The 17,006-nt window shown below is 39.1% G+C and overlaps 2 protein-coding genes across 14 annotated transcripts in view; one reads left to right on the top strand and one right to left on the bottom strand.

Annotated features, from left to right (window-relative positions):
- LOC101484954 (myogenesis-regulating glycosidase) overlaps positions 1-5,816 on the bottom strand; it is a 14,978-nt gene extending 9,162 nt beyond the window's left edge. Inside the window, exons 1-4 of the mRNA XM_023152139.3 lie at positions 5,682-5,816; positions 3,667-3,720; positions 3,255-3,533; positions 1,714-2,245 (exon numbers count right to left, since the gene is read on the bottom strand). Of these exons, the coding sequence (XP_023007907.1) occupies positions 1,714-2,245; positions 3,255-3,533; positions 3,667-3,720; positions 5,682-5,794 (978 nt within the window). The 5' untranslated portion in view covers positions 5,795-5,816. The remainder of the gene's footprint in view (positions 1-1,713; positions 2,246-3,254; positions 3,534-3,666; positions 3,721-5,681) is intronic.
- Positions 5,719-14,439, top strand: izumo1 (izumo sperm-oocyte fusion 1). 13 transcript variants are annotated; one of them, XM_023152142.3, is made up of 11 exons: positions 5,719-5,784; positions 6,167-6,236; positions 9,992-10,255; positions 10,411-10,485; positions 10,642-10,725; positions 10,847-10,867; positions 12,096-12,185; positions 12,435-12,562; positions 12,774-12,924; positions 13,720-13,888; positions 14,319-14,439. In XM_023152142.3, the coding sequence occupies exons 3-11, from the start codon at positions 10,054-10,056 to the stop codon at positions 14,398-14,400; spliced, it is 1,002 nt and encodes a 333-aa protein (XP_023007910.1). In that variant the 5' UTR covers positions 5,719-5,784; positions 6,167-6,236; positions 9,992-10,053; the 3' UTR covers positions 14,401-14,439. The 13 variants fall into 13 exon arrangements, with proteins under 13 accessions (XP_023007910.1, XP_024660168.1, XP_076747100.1 ...); XM_024804400.2 differs by having other exon boundaries at positions 5,760-5,846; positions 10,031-10,255; XM_076890985.1 differs by having other exon boundaries at positions 5,761-5,846.
- The last annotated feature ends 2,567 nt before the right edge of the window (positions 14,440-17,006 follow it).

The raw sequence follows: 17,006 nt of genomic DNA on the forward strand, positions 1-17,006 counted from the left end.
TACAGCTTGAGAATTTCAGCTTTCCGTGTCAAGAAATAACCAACTACATAAGCCAATTTTTAGACTTTTTCTAAAGATTTTACAAACACACTATAAGATTATAATATTGATATCCTCATTAAGAAAGCATTTACAATTGGGGAAATCATTATTAATTCATAAGTTTGCTCTCTTACAAAGAAAAAACCTGAAAAAAAATCACTGCATAAAAGTTATAAATTGATTTGCAGGTTACAGAGTGAAATAAGTACTTAATACCCAAGAAAAATATGACTTAGTATTTGGAGGAGAAACCCTCCAAAGCACTGTCATGTCATCATTCACCAGGTTTTCACACATCTCAGGAGGGATTTTGGCCCACTCATCTTTACAGAAACACTCTTAATATTTTAGGTTTCTTGGCCTTCACTTGGCAACTCGAAGCTTCAGCTCCGTCCACAAATTTTTTAATAGAATTAAAGTCTAAGACTGGCCACGCCGAATCTTGACGTTTTGTACTTCTTTCGCCACACTATCTTTATCTTGATGCTATGTTGGAAGACCCATCCACAACCCATACGAAGTATCCTGGCTGAGGGAAGTAGGTTCTCATCCAAGATTTTACAGTACATGGCCCTATCCATTGGCCCCTCAATGTGATGGAGTTGTCCTATATTCTCAGAAGAAAAACAGCCTCATAGCATAATCTTTCCACCTCCATGCTTCACGTAGGGAATGCTACTCTTTGGGTCATACCCAGTATCTCTCTTCCTCCAAACCCAGACATGTAAAGTTGATGCCAGAGAGCTTGATTTTAGTTTCATCTGACCACTGTGCATTCGCCCAGGCCTTCTCTCAATCATTTAGATGTTCACTTACAAAACTTGAGATGATCCTGTACATTTGCGTTCTTGACCAGGTGACCTTGCGGGCGCTTCAAGATTTCAATCCATTATAGCATAGTGTGTTGCCAGTGGTGACAGATCACAGCTTTGAGGTGATCCATCACCTCTCTTATGATAGTCCTCGCCCATGAGGCAAAATCTCCATGCTGAGGACATTGATGGTCATTTTATACTTTTTCCAATTGCACCAACAGTTGTAAACTTCTCCCCAAGCTTCCTACTGTAACTTATACCAGCCTTTCGTAGGTCAACAATCTTTGAAAGCCTTTGAGAACTCTTTGGTCTCGCCCATGGTGGTGGACAGGTTGGAAGAGAAGAAATCGATTCTGTGGACAGGTGTGCTTTATACACATAATGAGTTGAGATCAGGAGTATCTGTAACTGTGACTTCAGGCTGGGTTGTAGGAGATTAAATACCTTTTTCACTCAATGACAAGCAAATCAATTTAGTCTGTAAATTTGATGTAATGTCCTTTTTTCTGGGGTTTTGATTGATATTCTGTCTCTCTCCATTAAAAATGAACTACAATAAAAATTAGAGGATTTCCATTTCTTTGGAAGTGAACAGACACTTAAATTCAACAGTAAATCAAAGAGTCATTTCCCCAACCTAAGTATATTTTCTGGAATGTTAAAGATTAAACCTGCTCTGCAGGGGAACAAAGAATTAATGGCAGTAGTATTAAATTAAAAATGCATATGCAGGATGGGACAAGTGTTTCTGGTCCAGTTATTTGTTGTACATCTGAGTATATATCCACTACACTTTAAATTGGCAGCTTTTAACATTATTAAATATTTGTCAAATATCCAGCATAATTACACTCACCATGTACTTGTGAATAGAGGTGACATCTGACCCCACACAGACTCTATAACTGAGTTCAGGAAAGGTCTGCTGTCTTTCTAGTGGTCTGAAGGGAGAGTCCTGGTACCGGGCCTGGAACCTCAGTGTCCTGTTCTTCTCTGACCAGCCCAAATGAAACGGTACTGAGTCGTTAATCTTAATGGCAGTTGCATTTGATGACAGCCAGTACCGCTCTAGAATTCCTCCAAAAGCATTTCGATTGGAGTAGACGTCACTTGCGATGAAAGGTTGTGGTTCCTCTTCTCCCTGAAATCTGATAGGCCAGTACTGTGTTGCCGTCTCTGCCCCTCCATACCAATGAGAGTCATTATAGGCCATGACATGCTCTACCAAGTGCTTATTCTGCAGCTCCTCCCAGCGAACCCGATAACAGATCACCGTGTCCTTTGGACGAACTGTTTGGATAAAAAAGTTGAGCTTGCCAGAATCCGACTGAGTGCAGCTCAGAATATCTCCCTCCTTTGAGCAAGAGTCCACATCCAGAGTACCAGACCTAAGATTAGGTGTTTAAAAGAAAGAAAACAAAGGGGCCAGTTAAACACAGTTGATATTATTTGTGTTTTAAAACAAATTAGTAGTAGTGCAACAACAAAGAAAATGTTGTAAGTTCTATTCCGTTGTTCTAGTTGTCTGTGGAGTGATTGTTCTATAGCTATTTCTGTCGGTATGAACTCTGCTGGCAAAGGACACATCTATTACAGTCTTCCCTAAGGGCGTAATCATGTGTCTGTCTCGTCTGATTTTTCATCATCCATCCAAACACTGCAGACAGGCAGACTTAAAGCAGATACAAAGAAGAAGAACTCTGTCAAGACCAACAGAAGTTACAAAGGCAATGAGTCCACGATTTGCTAGGACTTAGTTTCACAAGAGAAGTGTTTGTGGAGTGTCTTGATTTGGATTGCACAGACATTCCTTTGGTCCTTATCTCAGCTGTAAGATAAAATTATAACTAGTCATATTTATTACCCTTATAAGTAGCAGAGTTATTTTAGTTTTGTATTTTCTAATTCTAATTTCAAATTTTGTAATTCATCTTTTATTGTTTAAAAATGTTTAGCTTTAGTTTTTATTAGTTTTAGTCTTTTAAATAGTGACTGAATGTAGGGCATATGCAAAAGGCACAAATTTAAAAAAAAAATCTGTAAAGGCGTAATAACAAATTTTAGCAAATTAAAATGCCAAAACTTATTTTAACTTTTAGTTAGTTTTCCAAGTTCATAAAATCAGTTTAATTACAGTTTTTTTTAAAGTGTAGTATTTATTTCTATTTTATTTAACAAGGTCAGTTTTAGGTTTTGCTTTAGTTTTAGTTCATTAAAATAACCATGACTAGTAGGCAATCAGGCAATTCAAATAATTAAATTATTAATCAAAATGTATCTTGTTAAAGGAAACAAAAACGCAGATGATTCTCTGTACAGTTTCCTAAGCATTAAAAGCATAGACAACAAGTCCAAAAAAGACAAAAAATTTAAAAATAATCAATAATATGAACCCACCTGAATGCCATAGTGAAGACAACAGCCCCAGCTTGGTTGTGAATAATAAAACCATCCTTGTTCAGGTCTAACAACGCTATCTTGAACAACTGGGTTTTACGAAGCGACACTGAGTAATAGCACCAGGCGACCACAGCAGCTAGAACCAGCACACAGCCCAACATACTTGCCATCACCAGTGGCCGACCTTCATGAGAAAGTTTCTTCTTAAGTGGGGAGCCTCCGGGTCCCCCAGCCATCTGCTGCTCCCCAGGAGCCACCGGCACTATTTGATACATGCTGAAGGCGTGCGGGTTGGAAGAAGAGTGGCAGGAATGGACAGCTGTACTTAACTTGCTGTCAGAGCTTTTGAAACAGAAATATAAATCTGTGCACTGGCAGCTGTGGGAGTTAAGGGAAAACTGATGTCTACCTGCCAATCTTTAGGAATGTCTCCATTTCTGAAAAAGGGCTGATATATCTGCTCCTGTGAGGCAGACAGACAGATGTTAGTTTAAACCACAACAAGTGTAAAAGAAACCCAAAAAAACAATAGAAATAAAACACCATTAATATCATCATCACATCAAATAATGAATGGAAGCTAAATCAAGTTAAAGTGCTAAAAGAATAACAAGTAAATGAGTACAGGACATGAATATTGACCAATCTACCGCAGACTTCATCACACTGGCTATCTATCTATCTATCCAATTATCACTGCTGATGTTAGCTTAAAAGCGCTGCAGACAGGAAAAAAAACAAAAATGTCTTAGTGATGCATTAAAAATATTAGTTCATGCTGCAAAGGCATAATTTTCACACCAATCAAACCGTCTTAGTGACCTGATTTTGCCTCATGGATGGGGGCAATATCATTATGGAAGAACTCACTGCAATCAGGATTTAAATTTAGATGCAATAACACTTCCCTCACAGAGACAAGTACACAAAAAACATGCCATCAAAATAATACCTCCCAAAGAACAACAACATTTAGAAATATGTGCAATAAAGAATTCAAAAGCACAATAGTCGTCTTTCAGGGTTTTAGAAATCACATCTGGATGCAGTCACAACCAATCAGCAGCATAGTTACAGGCTAAAGATGACAATTTTGAGCATAAGGGGTTACTGTTTTACCTTGAATTGTCTGTCACTGAACACTGTTTTTGTGTAGCATTACTGTATTGGCCCTGTACTGTCTCTACACTTGCTTTTATTATTATAGCATAGTTCAACAGCATCCAGCAGAGAGAGAGCGAGAGAGAGCACTGGGCTTTTAATCTGGTAAATGGCAGGTATCCAGGCTCTGCACAGGCACTCATGGTGAGAGAGCCAGCAAAACTGTAAAAACAGGCTGTGATCAGAGGAAGCGCAGACACCAAGTCAGCAGGATTCAATTACATTTACCTCAGGTAAGAGCACCTTTGGGATGAGTAAATAATAGCCCTCAAACAGCTGTAGTACAGCAAGCCCACAGTTTTCAGATTGATAAGAATGCAGTCATCACCAGCAGAACCATACTTAACTTCCCCACAGGTATACATTATCCTTCAGCTCCACATCCTTCTTTTATTGTGATGCCATTTAATGCCAGTATCGCAAGGAGGAACCGAAATCTTGCAAAAATCTTGCAGACACAGGGAAACATTTTCCTCTATATGTCAGCTTTCGCTCCAGTGAAGATCCTGTTCCTCATTTCTATGTAATTACTGACAAAACTGTACCATTGCTCAAATGTAGAATTAAGTTGAGAAAGCTCAACTTGGGATCCATTATAAATCAATTTATTCTATTAAGGGAACTTAACAATGAAGGCAGACCAGTCTTAAAATGTTAGAGATAATCAGTGCTTTTTCAGAAACCTAGCAATTAGTCTTGAAACTGTGGGCTGAAATCATATTAATCTTTAATGGCTATCGGAATGAAACGTATAACATTTTAAATTAGGCCACAGGGCCCGGTGCAGTACAACAGGCTCCATACTGCAGGTTATGCAGGGGTTTCTAAAAACATGCACATTAACTACACAGTGACTACGAACTGTTCAAGGCAAATACCTAAATTACAACAAACACTGAAAAACGTCGTCATCTGACTTTCTGAAAGGATCCCAGTGGACACAGACGCCGTCCAACGACGTGTATGTTTACGTTATCTATCCACGCCCGTGTCAAGCTGGCGTGTAACCAACTAATCAAACACTTCCGATATCTGATCGATCCCCAACAAACACTCACTCGACTCGGCCGTTGACGCCGAGTTGGGATATTGCCGTAACAGTAACTCGCTCTACCAGTATTCACGAAATGATTCAGAAGACCGTGCTCACAATTAAAAGCTATACTCGCCATGACAGTAACACGCAAAAAAACGTTGTGTCACATACAAAACATTTTAACTGCTCTTAATAAAGCTGCGACCACAAAAATACATTCACCTTACCTCCACATCTGACCACACTCCGGGGTCAACGTCTGTGCGCGCGGAAGCCTGCGGTGCAGCGACAGAGGCGTAGTCCCACCCAAACGGAGCGAATGCGAAGCTGGTTTGTCCATCGATCTGTCATTCGTGTACAAGTTAGCGCGGAAGGATTCTGGGAAATGTAGTGTGAGAACAATATCGTCACAGAGCCAAAAAACAGCTTCAAATTTGTTTATTGCTGGCTGCGAACAATGTGAAACGCACAAGAGAAAGGCAAAATGAAGGGGTTATTTTGACTATCGTTAACGTTACTTTTAAATTTTTATATTTTCCTTACCAAATCGTTGGTGCTAGCGTTGTCCGTGGAAACAATTCAAATCTCAAACGTTTCATTCAACTTGTAGTGAATGTGTGTGAGGATTGGGGGGGGGGGGGGGGGGGTGTTATTGTTATTATTAGTATTTTGTATTTTTTTTTTTTTTTACGATGGTTGTTTGTAACCACAGATTACCGTCTTCGACCCTGTGACAACAACAACTGGAGTACACTGCCTTACTTCCCGAACAGACCACAGAGGTGAGATCATCGAGAGCGAACAATAATGTTATTGTGGCTGTAAGAGGTTTTCTACCGCTGGGTGACAGCAACAAGCTATGAATAGCAGGGCAGCTGAACGACACGACCATGGCGAAGTAGTCGACTCTTGTCTTATTTTTATATCCGTGAGTTCTTTGATGTTCTAAATGTTTTTAAGTTTACTATGAACTGAGAACTAGAGATGTAGACATATATTTTATTTAATACCACACTGGCGAAATTCTGTCGTTACAGCAGAGCAAGGGACAGGGAAAAAAAAGAAAAATAGAAAAACATAAATGAGAAAAATTGTCTACAAAAAAGCTAAAATATTATATTTGGTAAAATAAACCAAAATTTTCCTTTTTTTTTTTAATATGTACATGAAGTTCAGTTGGAATAATAATATTATTGTATAGCCTGACTGCTGTACCACCAGTGTGAAAATCTACTAGATTACTATTTGACTAGTAGGCTAGCTAAAGTAAAATGTTTATAAAGAAGTAGCAGAGGTAAAATTTAAGTCTGATTTATTTAAATGTTGACCTGCCTCTGAAATCCAAACAATTAGGAGACACAGAGTAACAGACACAAAGGAATGGTTGCTTTAAGGGAGAAGGCAAAGATAAAACTCAAAACAACCCTTGACTTTATTTCCAGGCAGAGGTCATAGACAGTAAACTCTAAGCAAGACCAAATTTTATACACAAAACAGGAAAAAAAGGCAGTTGAAACTGACACCATGAAAAAACCCAACAGAAATCTCAAACCAGTGTTTGTTGTAATTTTGTAAGAGAATTGTGAAATTTAAGTATTGTGAAATTTAAGTATTCAGTCATTGATTCCTTATTTCCTGCATATTCCCTGGAGAAAATCAAATGATATTAATAATAAAGAATAGAGAAGGTACTAGGCAGAGGCTTAAAAATATATGCATCTCCTGTGAGTCATCTGCACTGGCAAGACAATTCACCATCTAGGGATGCAGTTTAGCACAGCAGGGCAAGGTCAGACAAGACGGCACTTGAATTTTTCTATTTAAGAAAGAAAATGCAGCTCCCCTACACCCAGTCAGAAGGATCCAGCCCAGTGTATGACCTTCAAAACAGCCCACAGAATGAAAATGGAGCTTGTCTATTAAGTGGTTAGAAGTCAAGTGACTTTAAAGGTGACTCTTAATGTAATGTACAGCTTAGTAAGGCTGTGGTTAACCTGAAACAATTTGAATTAAAATTATTTATTTTGCAAGTTATTCTTTGTTTAATGGATATTTCTTTTCACAGTCAGGTGAATAGAAAAGAATTGTAGGCATTCCTGTGGAAAAGCGAAGTGCATGTTACTGCTTCCTTAGGAATTAAGAGGTTAAGTAACACTTGATTAATTGAGCAGCAGGAAGTGGGAGCACCTCTAAGGAAGCAGAATGTTTAGCAGTTTGGAGCATTCAGATACGGTCTAACACAATGCTTCAACCTTCATAGGATTGGACACCGAAGCAAGAGAAACTCAGAGAAACTACAAAGAGCTCAAGGGCTAAATGTCAGACTGTAGCATGTTAAATGTTAGAGTTCATGGCAGCACAATTAGAAGAAGACTGAACAAGGTGACTTCTGTAGAAGGGTTGCCAGGTGAACGCCCCATCTCTAAAAAGAATATGGGAGCACACAGCATGTCCAAAGACAGATAACACCAAAATGGAGATGTTTGGCCATAATGCACTGCGCCATGTTTAATGAAAACCAAAACACGACATATCAGCACAAGCACCTCGTACCAGCTACCAAGAATGGCGAAGGAGGGGTATCAGAGGTATCCCCTTGGAATGGTTTAGGTCGTACCTCTCCAAGAGGACTTTTTCTGTGAGCCTTGATTATTTTATTTCTTCCCCAGCTCCTTTTACTTGTGGTGTCCCGCAGGGATCCGTATTAGGCCCAATTCTTTTTTCAATCTATATGTTGCCCCTAGGCCTAATCTTTAGGAAACATAACATCTGCTTTCACTCATATGCCGATGACACCAGATTTATCTTTGGTTTAATAGAAACACCTCTACGCCCATGGAATCGTTAGTCAAATGTCTCGACGAAGTTAAAACCTGGATGGCCTCAAACTTTCTTAGCTTCAACGAGGATAAAACAGAGGTAATTATTTTTGGACCAAGCTGTAATTTCAATGCCCCAGATTTGGACTTATGTAACCTAACATGTGCTGTTAAAACGCACGTAAAAAACCTGGGGGTTCTCTTGGATAGCAAACTTACATTTGAGAAACAAATTAATTCATCCAATGCGTTTTAGAATTAAATTCAAAATCTTACTTTTAACTTATAAAGTGCTAAATGGCCAGGCACTGGACTATTTGTCTGACCTTGTGCAGCTGTATACGCCCTCTAGAGCCCTTCGATCAAGTGATCACCTACTCCTTACTTTACATAAGTCTAGGATGGTTCATAGAGGAGATCGGGCATTTGCAGTTGTGGCACCGAAAATGTGGAACGATCTACCTCTCCACATTAGAAAGGCCCCAACTGTTACTCTTTTTAAATCGCATCTTAAAACATATTTTTTTACTCTGGCTTTCGAAACTGTAGGAGCGTTACCAATTCTTTTATCCTAATCTGTTTTTAATTATCAGTTGTTGTTAATGTCACTGTTTAATTGTTATGTTGTACAGCACTTTGGTCAACGCCCTGTTGTTATTAAATGTGCTTTATAAATGAATAAATGAAATGAAATGATGTATGGCTGTTTTGCCCTGGGCACCTTACAGTCATTTAGTCAAGCATGAACTCCTCTGTATACCAAAGTATTCTAGAGTCATCTGTCCGATAGCTAAAGCTTGCCCAAAACTGGGTCATGCAAAAGGACAATGATCCCAAGCACAGCAGCAAATCTCCAACAGAAGGGCTGAAAAAGAATCAAGGTTTTCATTTTTTGTGCTTTATTTTTTTAAAAGCTAGGACAAGACATGGACTCCAAATTGGTACCTTACCACAGTTCCACTTAATTGTGTGTGGTGATCGTGCTCAGCTCCGTTCAGTCTAGGATCCAGCATTTATAACAGAGGGACAAAAAAAGATATAGACTATTGCAAGGTGTTGCAATGGCATGCAAAGTCCAGACTGAAATGCTGTGGCAGGACCTTAAAAGAGCTAACAAATGCCCACAAACCTCAATGAAAGCACTGTTGTAAAGAAGCGTGGGACAAAAATTCCTCCACAATGATTTGAGAGCCAGAAAAAGTCATACAGAAAACAAATACTTCAAGTTATTGTTGAGGTGGTTCTACAAGCTATTGACTCATGGGGTATACTTAGTTTCCCACAGGACTGGATAGTTTCACGTGAAATCTTTCTTTTTCATATGACTGTATGTGTGATGATGCTGATATTCTTTGTCTTACTATGCTAAATCTCTTTGGCTTTGATTGTTAGTCGGGGTTTTAGTGAAGCTCGAAGGTGCTTTTCACAGTTTTATTTTAAACTGATTAATCTAATGAATAATTGGCCAGGCGATCAACAATGAAAATTATTTTAATTTCTCATATTATTAAGGACATATTCATCAATTTATTTTTATTTTAAAGAAATAGCCAGAATGGTTCAAACACTATGCCAAATCATGGTTAAAGGGAAACAGCAGAAAATGTGATAGGAGTAATAGTATGACAGCAGCAGTAATTGTAAAAGTACCATTTCAATAAGAGCAACAGATGAAATGGTGATGACAGGGACAATGATATTTGGCAGCTGTGTTTCAGAAGCTTTCACTGGAGCCAAAGTGACTCATTCTGCTGCAGGAAAACTCAGCTGCAGAGGGAAGATGCCATTGATGCTGGTGTCCCTGCTCTGCTGTGTCACTGCAGCCAGGGCCTGTCTGCAGTGCGACCGCAGCATCCGAATGATGCACGAGGACTTCATCTTGTCTGCTCCTACTCTGCAAGACCAGCTCGACTTGCAAAGTATTTGTGACCAAGCCTATGTGACCTACATAGAGACCAGTCAGGAACGAAAGGGGGTCATTGGTGAGATCAGGAAACTGTTATATCGTAGTTCTTCTCTTCCGATAATGTCAGGCCAAAGATATAAATTTATAAATACTTATAAATAAACTAAAATATAAGTGTAAAGCAGTTAAAATGATCAAAATAAACCAAATAGCACTGTTTTTTTTGCTTAGATCCCACTACTCTATACAGAGCCAAAACTGAATACCAGAGTGAATTTGATCGCTTCTTGAAAACCAAGCTCACTGGTGAGAAACAAAAAAACAATCTATCATTCTTATTCTTTCCACTCAGAAATAAACAGTAGCTGTAAACGCACCCAAACACTCCAACATGTAGAAGGCCATTATTACTTTTCATTATATCATCACTGAAAGTATTAACATGTTAAAATGTCTTTTAAGGATCTATAACATTTGAAGCTGTTCAGATCATGGAGAAAGGCAGGAAGATTTTAGAGAAACATCTGGATGCTTTCGTCCCCAGTGGTAATTTGCATAACAGTCGGGGTTCTGCAAAGTATGAGGCAATAAACTTTTTGTAAGTCATCGCTGTGAAAAACATGCATTAGTTTCAGATCATTTATTATCTTTTTTTTCTTTCCCTCAGAATTATGCCCCAACATATGTGGTAAGTACTGAGACTGTGACAAATGATCTTTTAAGAGTGACTCATACAGATTTTTCCAGTGACAGTGGACCGTAAAACTTTGATCGAGAGACGTGAGACAACTGTAAAATGTTTTTTGCTGTCATTTGACAAACCAATAACTTTTCATTTATTTATTTATTTTGGTGTTTGATTTGCATACTTTCCAGAAAAATGTGTGGTCTCATAGGGATCAGTACCAGGACCAATTTAATGTTCAGTATATGTAGGCTAGAAAGGTTAGCACCATCGCTTGAAAGTCCCGAGTTTTAGTCCATCAGGGAGTTTGGGACTTTCTGTGTGGAGTTAACATGTTCTTCCTGTGCTTTTGGAAGTTCCCTCTGGGACTCCGCCTTCCCGCTACAGTCCAAAGACATGCATGTTAGATTAACTGGTGATTCTTCATTGACTGTAGGTGTAAATGTGAGCATGAATGGTTGTTCATCTTTGGGTTAGCCCTGCGACAACCAGACAACCTCTCCCAGAAATACCCAACTCTCACTCAATGACAGCTGGGATCGACTCCAGAAGACTGCAAAAAAAAATTACAAAAGCGAATATCAGCAAACTTCATAAAATCAAACTCATACAAATCATTTATTGGTCATTTTGAGATCATATGACCTGCTCCCACAGTCTGGGGACTAATCCTATAGCATACAATTACTATTGTTTATTAATGGCACGAAATGGCATGAAAAGTAAGTAAGGTGTGTGTGTGTGGGGGGGTGCTCACTATTTCCATCTCACTCTGGGGGGCTGTTAGGTCTCTAGTTATGTCCCCCCCACTTTCCATTACAATAAAGTATTTTGAACTGATTTCAAACACTTGTAATGGAAAGTGTTTCTAAGTGTTTTCATTTCTGTTTTCCTACTGGCTTTATTTTTATTTTTATCAGGTTTCCCTGCCTTTTTTTTCCTGATGTTAAACTTCAGTCTTCCACCCTTTATACTTTTCAAATATCCTTTTTCTATTTTGTACTTGTTGTTATCTGCTGTTTTAGGTAATCCGTACTGTAGTTTTGCCTATGTGTCTATTCTGTAATGTGTGTTATGTGTTTGTTGTAAATAAGTTTCTAAAACCCCTTTTACATAAGTGCAATATATATTAACTGTATTATGCATGATTTTTTTTTCTCTGTGTTGCTATACATCATTTTATATCCATGTAGTATTTATTTTAGAGGGTGTGTTTGTGTGTCATTATCAGGGCTTCTAATTAGAAGAGTAATGGATTGCGTCTCTTGCCGCTACAAAGTATACATCTGTCCCTCTCCGACTGGACAACAGGACTGTGGTGGTATATTTTAATTTATTTGTTCTCGTGTTAATGCATGAGTGGATTAGGAGGAGTCATTCCTATGTGTTGGGACTGCACCGTTCTTTAGAGTGCAAAGATATATGATGTCACGAGTGTATAAATGTGTGCTTACGCGAGTGACTGCTGCTGCCTGTCCATGTGAGACACTAATGAAAAAGATTATTCAAGTAATCCTGATTCAGACAAATGGAGGATCCCACTTTCTCCCTCCTCTCAACCTTTGTCCAGAGTATCCGGTGCAGGCTGAGGAAGGAGGCCAGGCTTTGTTGAATTGTTTTCTTCCGTGGCACCGTCTTCTATTGGGTAGACCGGAGTACCACTACTCCTGGGTGCCAGGAGCATCAGAGACTGATAAGGTCTCATTGCCATCACTGATGACAAATGAAGGCACAAACATTAAGACACCTAAATACTTCAATATAGATACATTTTGAAGTATCTGCATTCATCTGTAGTCTCTGTATTAGGTTTCTTTCCATATTCAGCTCCACAGTATCATACATATTTACTGTCTGACGGTTTTACACCCCTAACTTGAAACTATTCCTTCCTAATTTGTAAACACAGATGAATGAAAGTGACTTCAGTGTCTTGGTAGTGACAGAAGACTCATCTATTGTCTTGAATCAACTGCGTTTGGATGAAGAAGGAACATACCGCTGCTCCCTGCAAGCCCAAAATGGGACCATCTTCTATCAAGCCACTTTCCCACTCACCGGTACACATACATCCAGCCATCCATTAACTCATCTATTTTATTCTGCTTTTCCAGTTTAGGGGCTCGCCAGGTGCTGGAGCCTATCCCAGCAGTTAGATATGCTGTATTAAATAGAACTGACCATTAAGTACATTCTGAGTTGCTAAACTTGAATTAATATACATCTAGTTCTAATAATTTACACAGAATGTTGTTGGCTGTTGTCTCTTACCTCAGTAAATGTCACAGATTTTAGTATTCTGGTCTGAGGGCTGCTAAAAATAAATTTAAAGGTCATTTAAGACACAACAAATAAAGAAGTAAATTATAAAAGAAACAACTTTACTGCATGTTCAGAAAAGTGCTAAAACTATCTGTATTTTGGGGCTTTTTTTAATTACACTTGTTTGTTGTTTCTGTAATATTCTTCTCTTTAATCTTGGGACTTCCTCGTATTTTTTTTACTGCATTCTTGTTTCTTTTTTTTTTCTTTATGGACTTCCACAGAATTGCAAAATGCTTTCATTCTTATACCACAGCAGTTTTTTGTGAAAATTCAGGTACAGTTTGGTACAGTAATGTAGTGTTATTTGTCAATACACTTGAATTAACTGCTGATGCCATTTTAATACTATAATACATTAGTGTAATGACACTTAGCAATGTAAATGTTTAAGTACACAAAAAGAACAAAGTAAGAAAATGTAAAATTGCAAAGTGATGGTTGGTACATAAATTAACAGACAAAAGCTGGCAAATCCAGCCGCCTTTACTGTAATTTCAAGGGAAATTTCTTCTTCTCCTCCTTCTTCACAGTCATATCGTCGCCTCACCAGACTCACTGGCCTTTAGTCACTCTGCCCTCCCTGCCTCATGGAGACAGCTACTCACCTTTTCAGCCTACGGAGGCCTTGCTTGTGCCACTCATCGCTGTGGTTACGGCTTTGACTCTGACAGCGAGCGTAGGACTCGCAGTTGTCCTGAGGTGAGACACAGCCAGTGGGTGGAGGGGAGAAAGAGGGGACAAGAGGTTTGCAGGAAGGGTGGAGGTGAAAAAGGTAGCACAGAACAGTCAGAGCACGACAAACTGAATAATGCAAGTCAAAGGGACTGGCCGTGCTCGAGTGCAGTTTGAGGACTGAATTATAATTTGTTAAGCGATCCCATGTGCAATATCAGTCTACGTAAATAAGGTCATTGTTTACATTTGAAGTGAATTACGCCGATAAGTTGTTTTCTCTGAAAGTGTCGTCACTTCTTCCAGGAAGTGATGACGGCACCTTAGCAGCAGGTGTTAACTTAGATTTCCACCTCAAGTTCTGCGTGGTAATGGGTAGTTCTGTCTTCACAATCTAAAAACAAAAAAGCAATTAAAAAAGAAACTAAATCGCTTCGTGTGTAATCCTTTCTTGTAGCGTGATGATGAATCAGCAAAGAACAGCAACAGAACTGAGGAGAAGGAAGAAGGAGGAAAACGGGACCGAAAACATGATGTGATAACTGAACTCAGTACAGTAAAAACACACTTTAATAACAGGAAGGTTTTTCTTCACTTCAGGTTTGGCGTTTTGTTTTGCAGTGAAATAAATTTCCCAGCAGAAAGTGCCATGTCATTTCTAGAAATCACGTGGAAGTGAGAATACATTTTGGCGACATGCAAGTGAGGCAAAACATGACATGGGTGTCATGTTTGAAAGACGCGAAAAAGGAATCAAGCGAAGTGATGTCAGCCAAGAAACAAGTTTGCGGATTAACAAAACCAGACTATACAACACAGCTGAACTCAGAAATGCAGAAATTCCCCAGAAACCCCTCGACATTAAGCAACAGCTCACTGGAAGACAGTTATGTTTCTCTCGTTCCCCCTGAATGAAGCGATGTTGTTATCACGTGGGCGTTTATGAGAGGAATCAGGGATGAGATAAATCTCCCGGATTGCAGTGTTTTTCAGAGATTACTAACCACAGCCATCCAATTAATCCTGGATAATCCCCTTGTGAGGAAGGAGGGGGCTAAAGCCAGGAGCAGACGTTTTCATCAAAGATTCAACTAATGTTTAGTTACTCATCTGTTCATTCAGAAGTACACAATAAGGTCAAAAGCCCCCTTTTTTTTAGCATTTGCATTATTACTCATGTTTTAGTCATTCTGTTTTCTGCCACACTTGATGATATCAGCTGCTTTGGTTTCAAATATAGTCTGTTTACTCTTCACACAGGCTCGGTCATGATCTCAACGCCAGTGCTCGACGTCCGTCACGTATCATTTAGCTGCTTCTGACTGCCTTCTTGTCTTGTTGTGCGCATACGAAGGGATGTTGGTGTGAAACCAAATTTCCTGTGTAAAGGCGCTAAGGAATCATCAACAACAGCAGCAAATTCACACCTGTCTTTTGCCATTGTGTCACATGAGATCATGACTGGTAACAAAGAAAAGTAAGTGAAAGGTTTAAAAATGAAAGCAATCAGTTGATATTGTATGAGTCACTGCCAATTGGAAGTCACCGGTGAATCGTTGCTCAGGTTTTCAGGGTAATTCCTGATGAGCGTATTTTAATCACTGAAAGCTGGCTTGGGTTATGAGCAAAGGCAAATGAAACAAAGGTCGCAACAGTGTGAGGGGGTGTGTGCGCGGAGGCTGAAAAAGAGAGAGGCTGTGGTCTGTCTGGATAGTGACAGGATGTATGTGTGGTGTTGTTTCCTGTCTGGCTCACTGACATGGGGGCGAAAGCTGAAAAAAAATCTTTAAGACACCCTCACGCAGAGATAGTCGCGTCACAATCTTACAACTACGTGGGTTTATATGTGTGTGTTTTTAACCTAATATGCAGTCTGAGGCTACTGTAAATGCATGCTCAGCGACTTCACTGACAGCCATGATGAAGTGTGCAGTTTGAGTGTTTGTGTGCACATACTGCTGTGGACTGAAATTGCAGCCTCAGCAGGGAGAGGGAATGACAAAGTGTGAGCACTTCTGGAAGAGCAGCAGGCAGCCACAGGGGAGGGCGAAGAGGGAAGTAGGAACAAGAAGAAAGTGGAGTCAGAGGTTTGAGTGGGAGAGATCTGTGGGAAGGCAGACTGATTTTTAATGTGGGTTATGAGGAAACGAGGACAAAGACGTCAGATTACACCTCGTGATAAAAACCGTCCCACACTACACATAGAATATACTTTCACATCAGTGACCTATAGTTGTGGAATGACCTCAAGATTGTTGTCTTCACTGCCATAACAACTTTTATTGGAAAATAATTTAATAAAAGCATCAGAAAATACTCCTAAAACTTGGCTTTAGTGCTTGGGTGCTTATCAGTAGTTAAATATTCACAACTAAATATGTAAAATCCTATGATTAATTACTAGCTATTGTTTGTTATGAGGTTAATGTGTTTGAATGGTGTGATCAGATCTGACCAAAAGTGGCAAACACATTCACTTCTCATCATATTGACGTGTAGATATTAATAGGTCTTGAGCCCACAATTACGCTCATGTACTTCAGACTGCTGAGATAATGACAAATACAGAACACAAAATCCAGAGTTCGTTTAGGTTCCCCCCCCCCAACACACAACATGAAGGAGGCTTTGAAGTCACCAACATGGTAACTTAACTGTAACCATTCACCATGAATACCATCAGTCTGCTGCTCAGTCCCCCAAACAAAGAGTTTGCACTGTGTGATATTTGAAATTTAACTTTAAAAGGAAAATAAATTGTTTTATATTTCAAATTGAGAGGTGGCACTTTTTTTCTATAGTAGTCTGAAAGGTTTCTGCTAAGACTTCCATCTAATTTGTGACTTCTCTTGTTGATCACAATGCTTTTAAGTTACTGTAAGTCTGACAATATGTCATTTTTTTAAAGATACAATACTGTGCAAAAGTCATGAATTATCTCTCATCTCTTCATGATTTGTTAGAAAAATTGGGAATGGGTTATTGAAACGTGCAAACATAAATCAAAAAAATGGACTGTTTTTTATGTAGTCTAGTCTCACTCATCGATTCACACACACACATTCATGCAGCATTTTATATATACCTAAGTGCTCTCTAACACTCACACACTCACACTCATACTTCATCATGTGGACTGGAGGAG

Source organism: Maylandia zebra, linkage group LG12 (assembly GCF_041146795.1).
Source record: "Maylandia zebra isolate NMK-2024a linkage group LG12, Mzebra_GT3a, whole genome shotgun sequence".
NCBI classification, from domain to species: Eukaryota; Metazoa; Chordata; class Actinopteri; order Cichliformes; family Cichlidae; genus Maylandia; species Maylandia zebra.

What these genes read in the sequence shown, in the direction of transcription:
- izumo1 (XM_023152142.3), top strand. Translation starts at nt 10,054, where the DNA reads ATGCCATTGATGCTGGTGTCCCTGCTCTGCTGTGTCACTGCAGCCAGG. An exon ending in ATTATGCCCCAACATATGTG is followed by an intron (nt 10,868 to 12,095) that starts GTAAGTACTGAG and finishes TGTCATTATCAG; the next exon opens with GGCTTCTAATTAGAAGAGTA. An exon ending in AGCCACTTTCCCACTCACCG is followed by an intron (nt 12,925 to 13,719) that starts GTACACATACAT and finishes CCTTCTTCACAG; the next exon opens with TCATATCGTCGCCTCACCAG.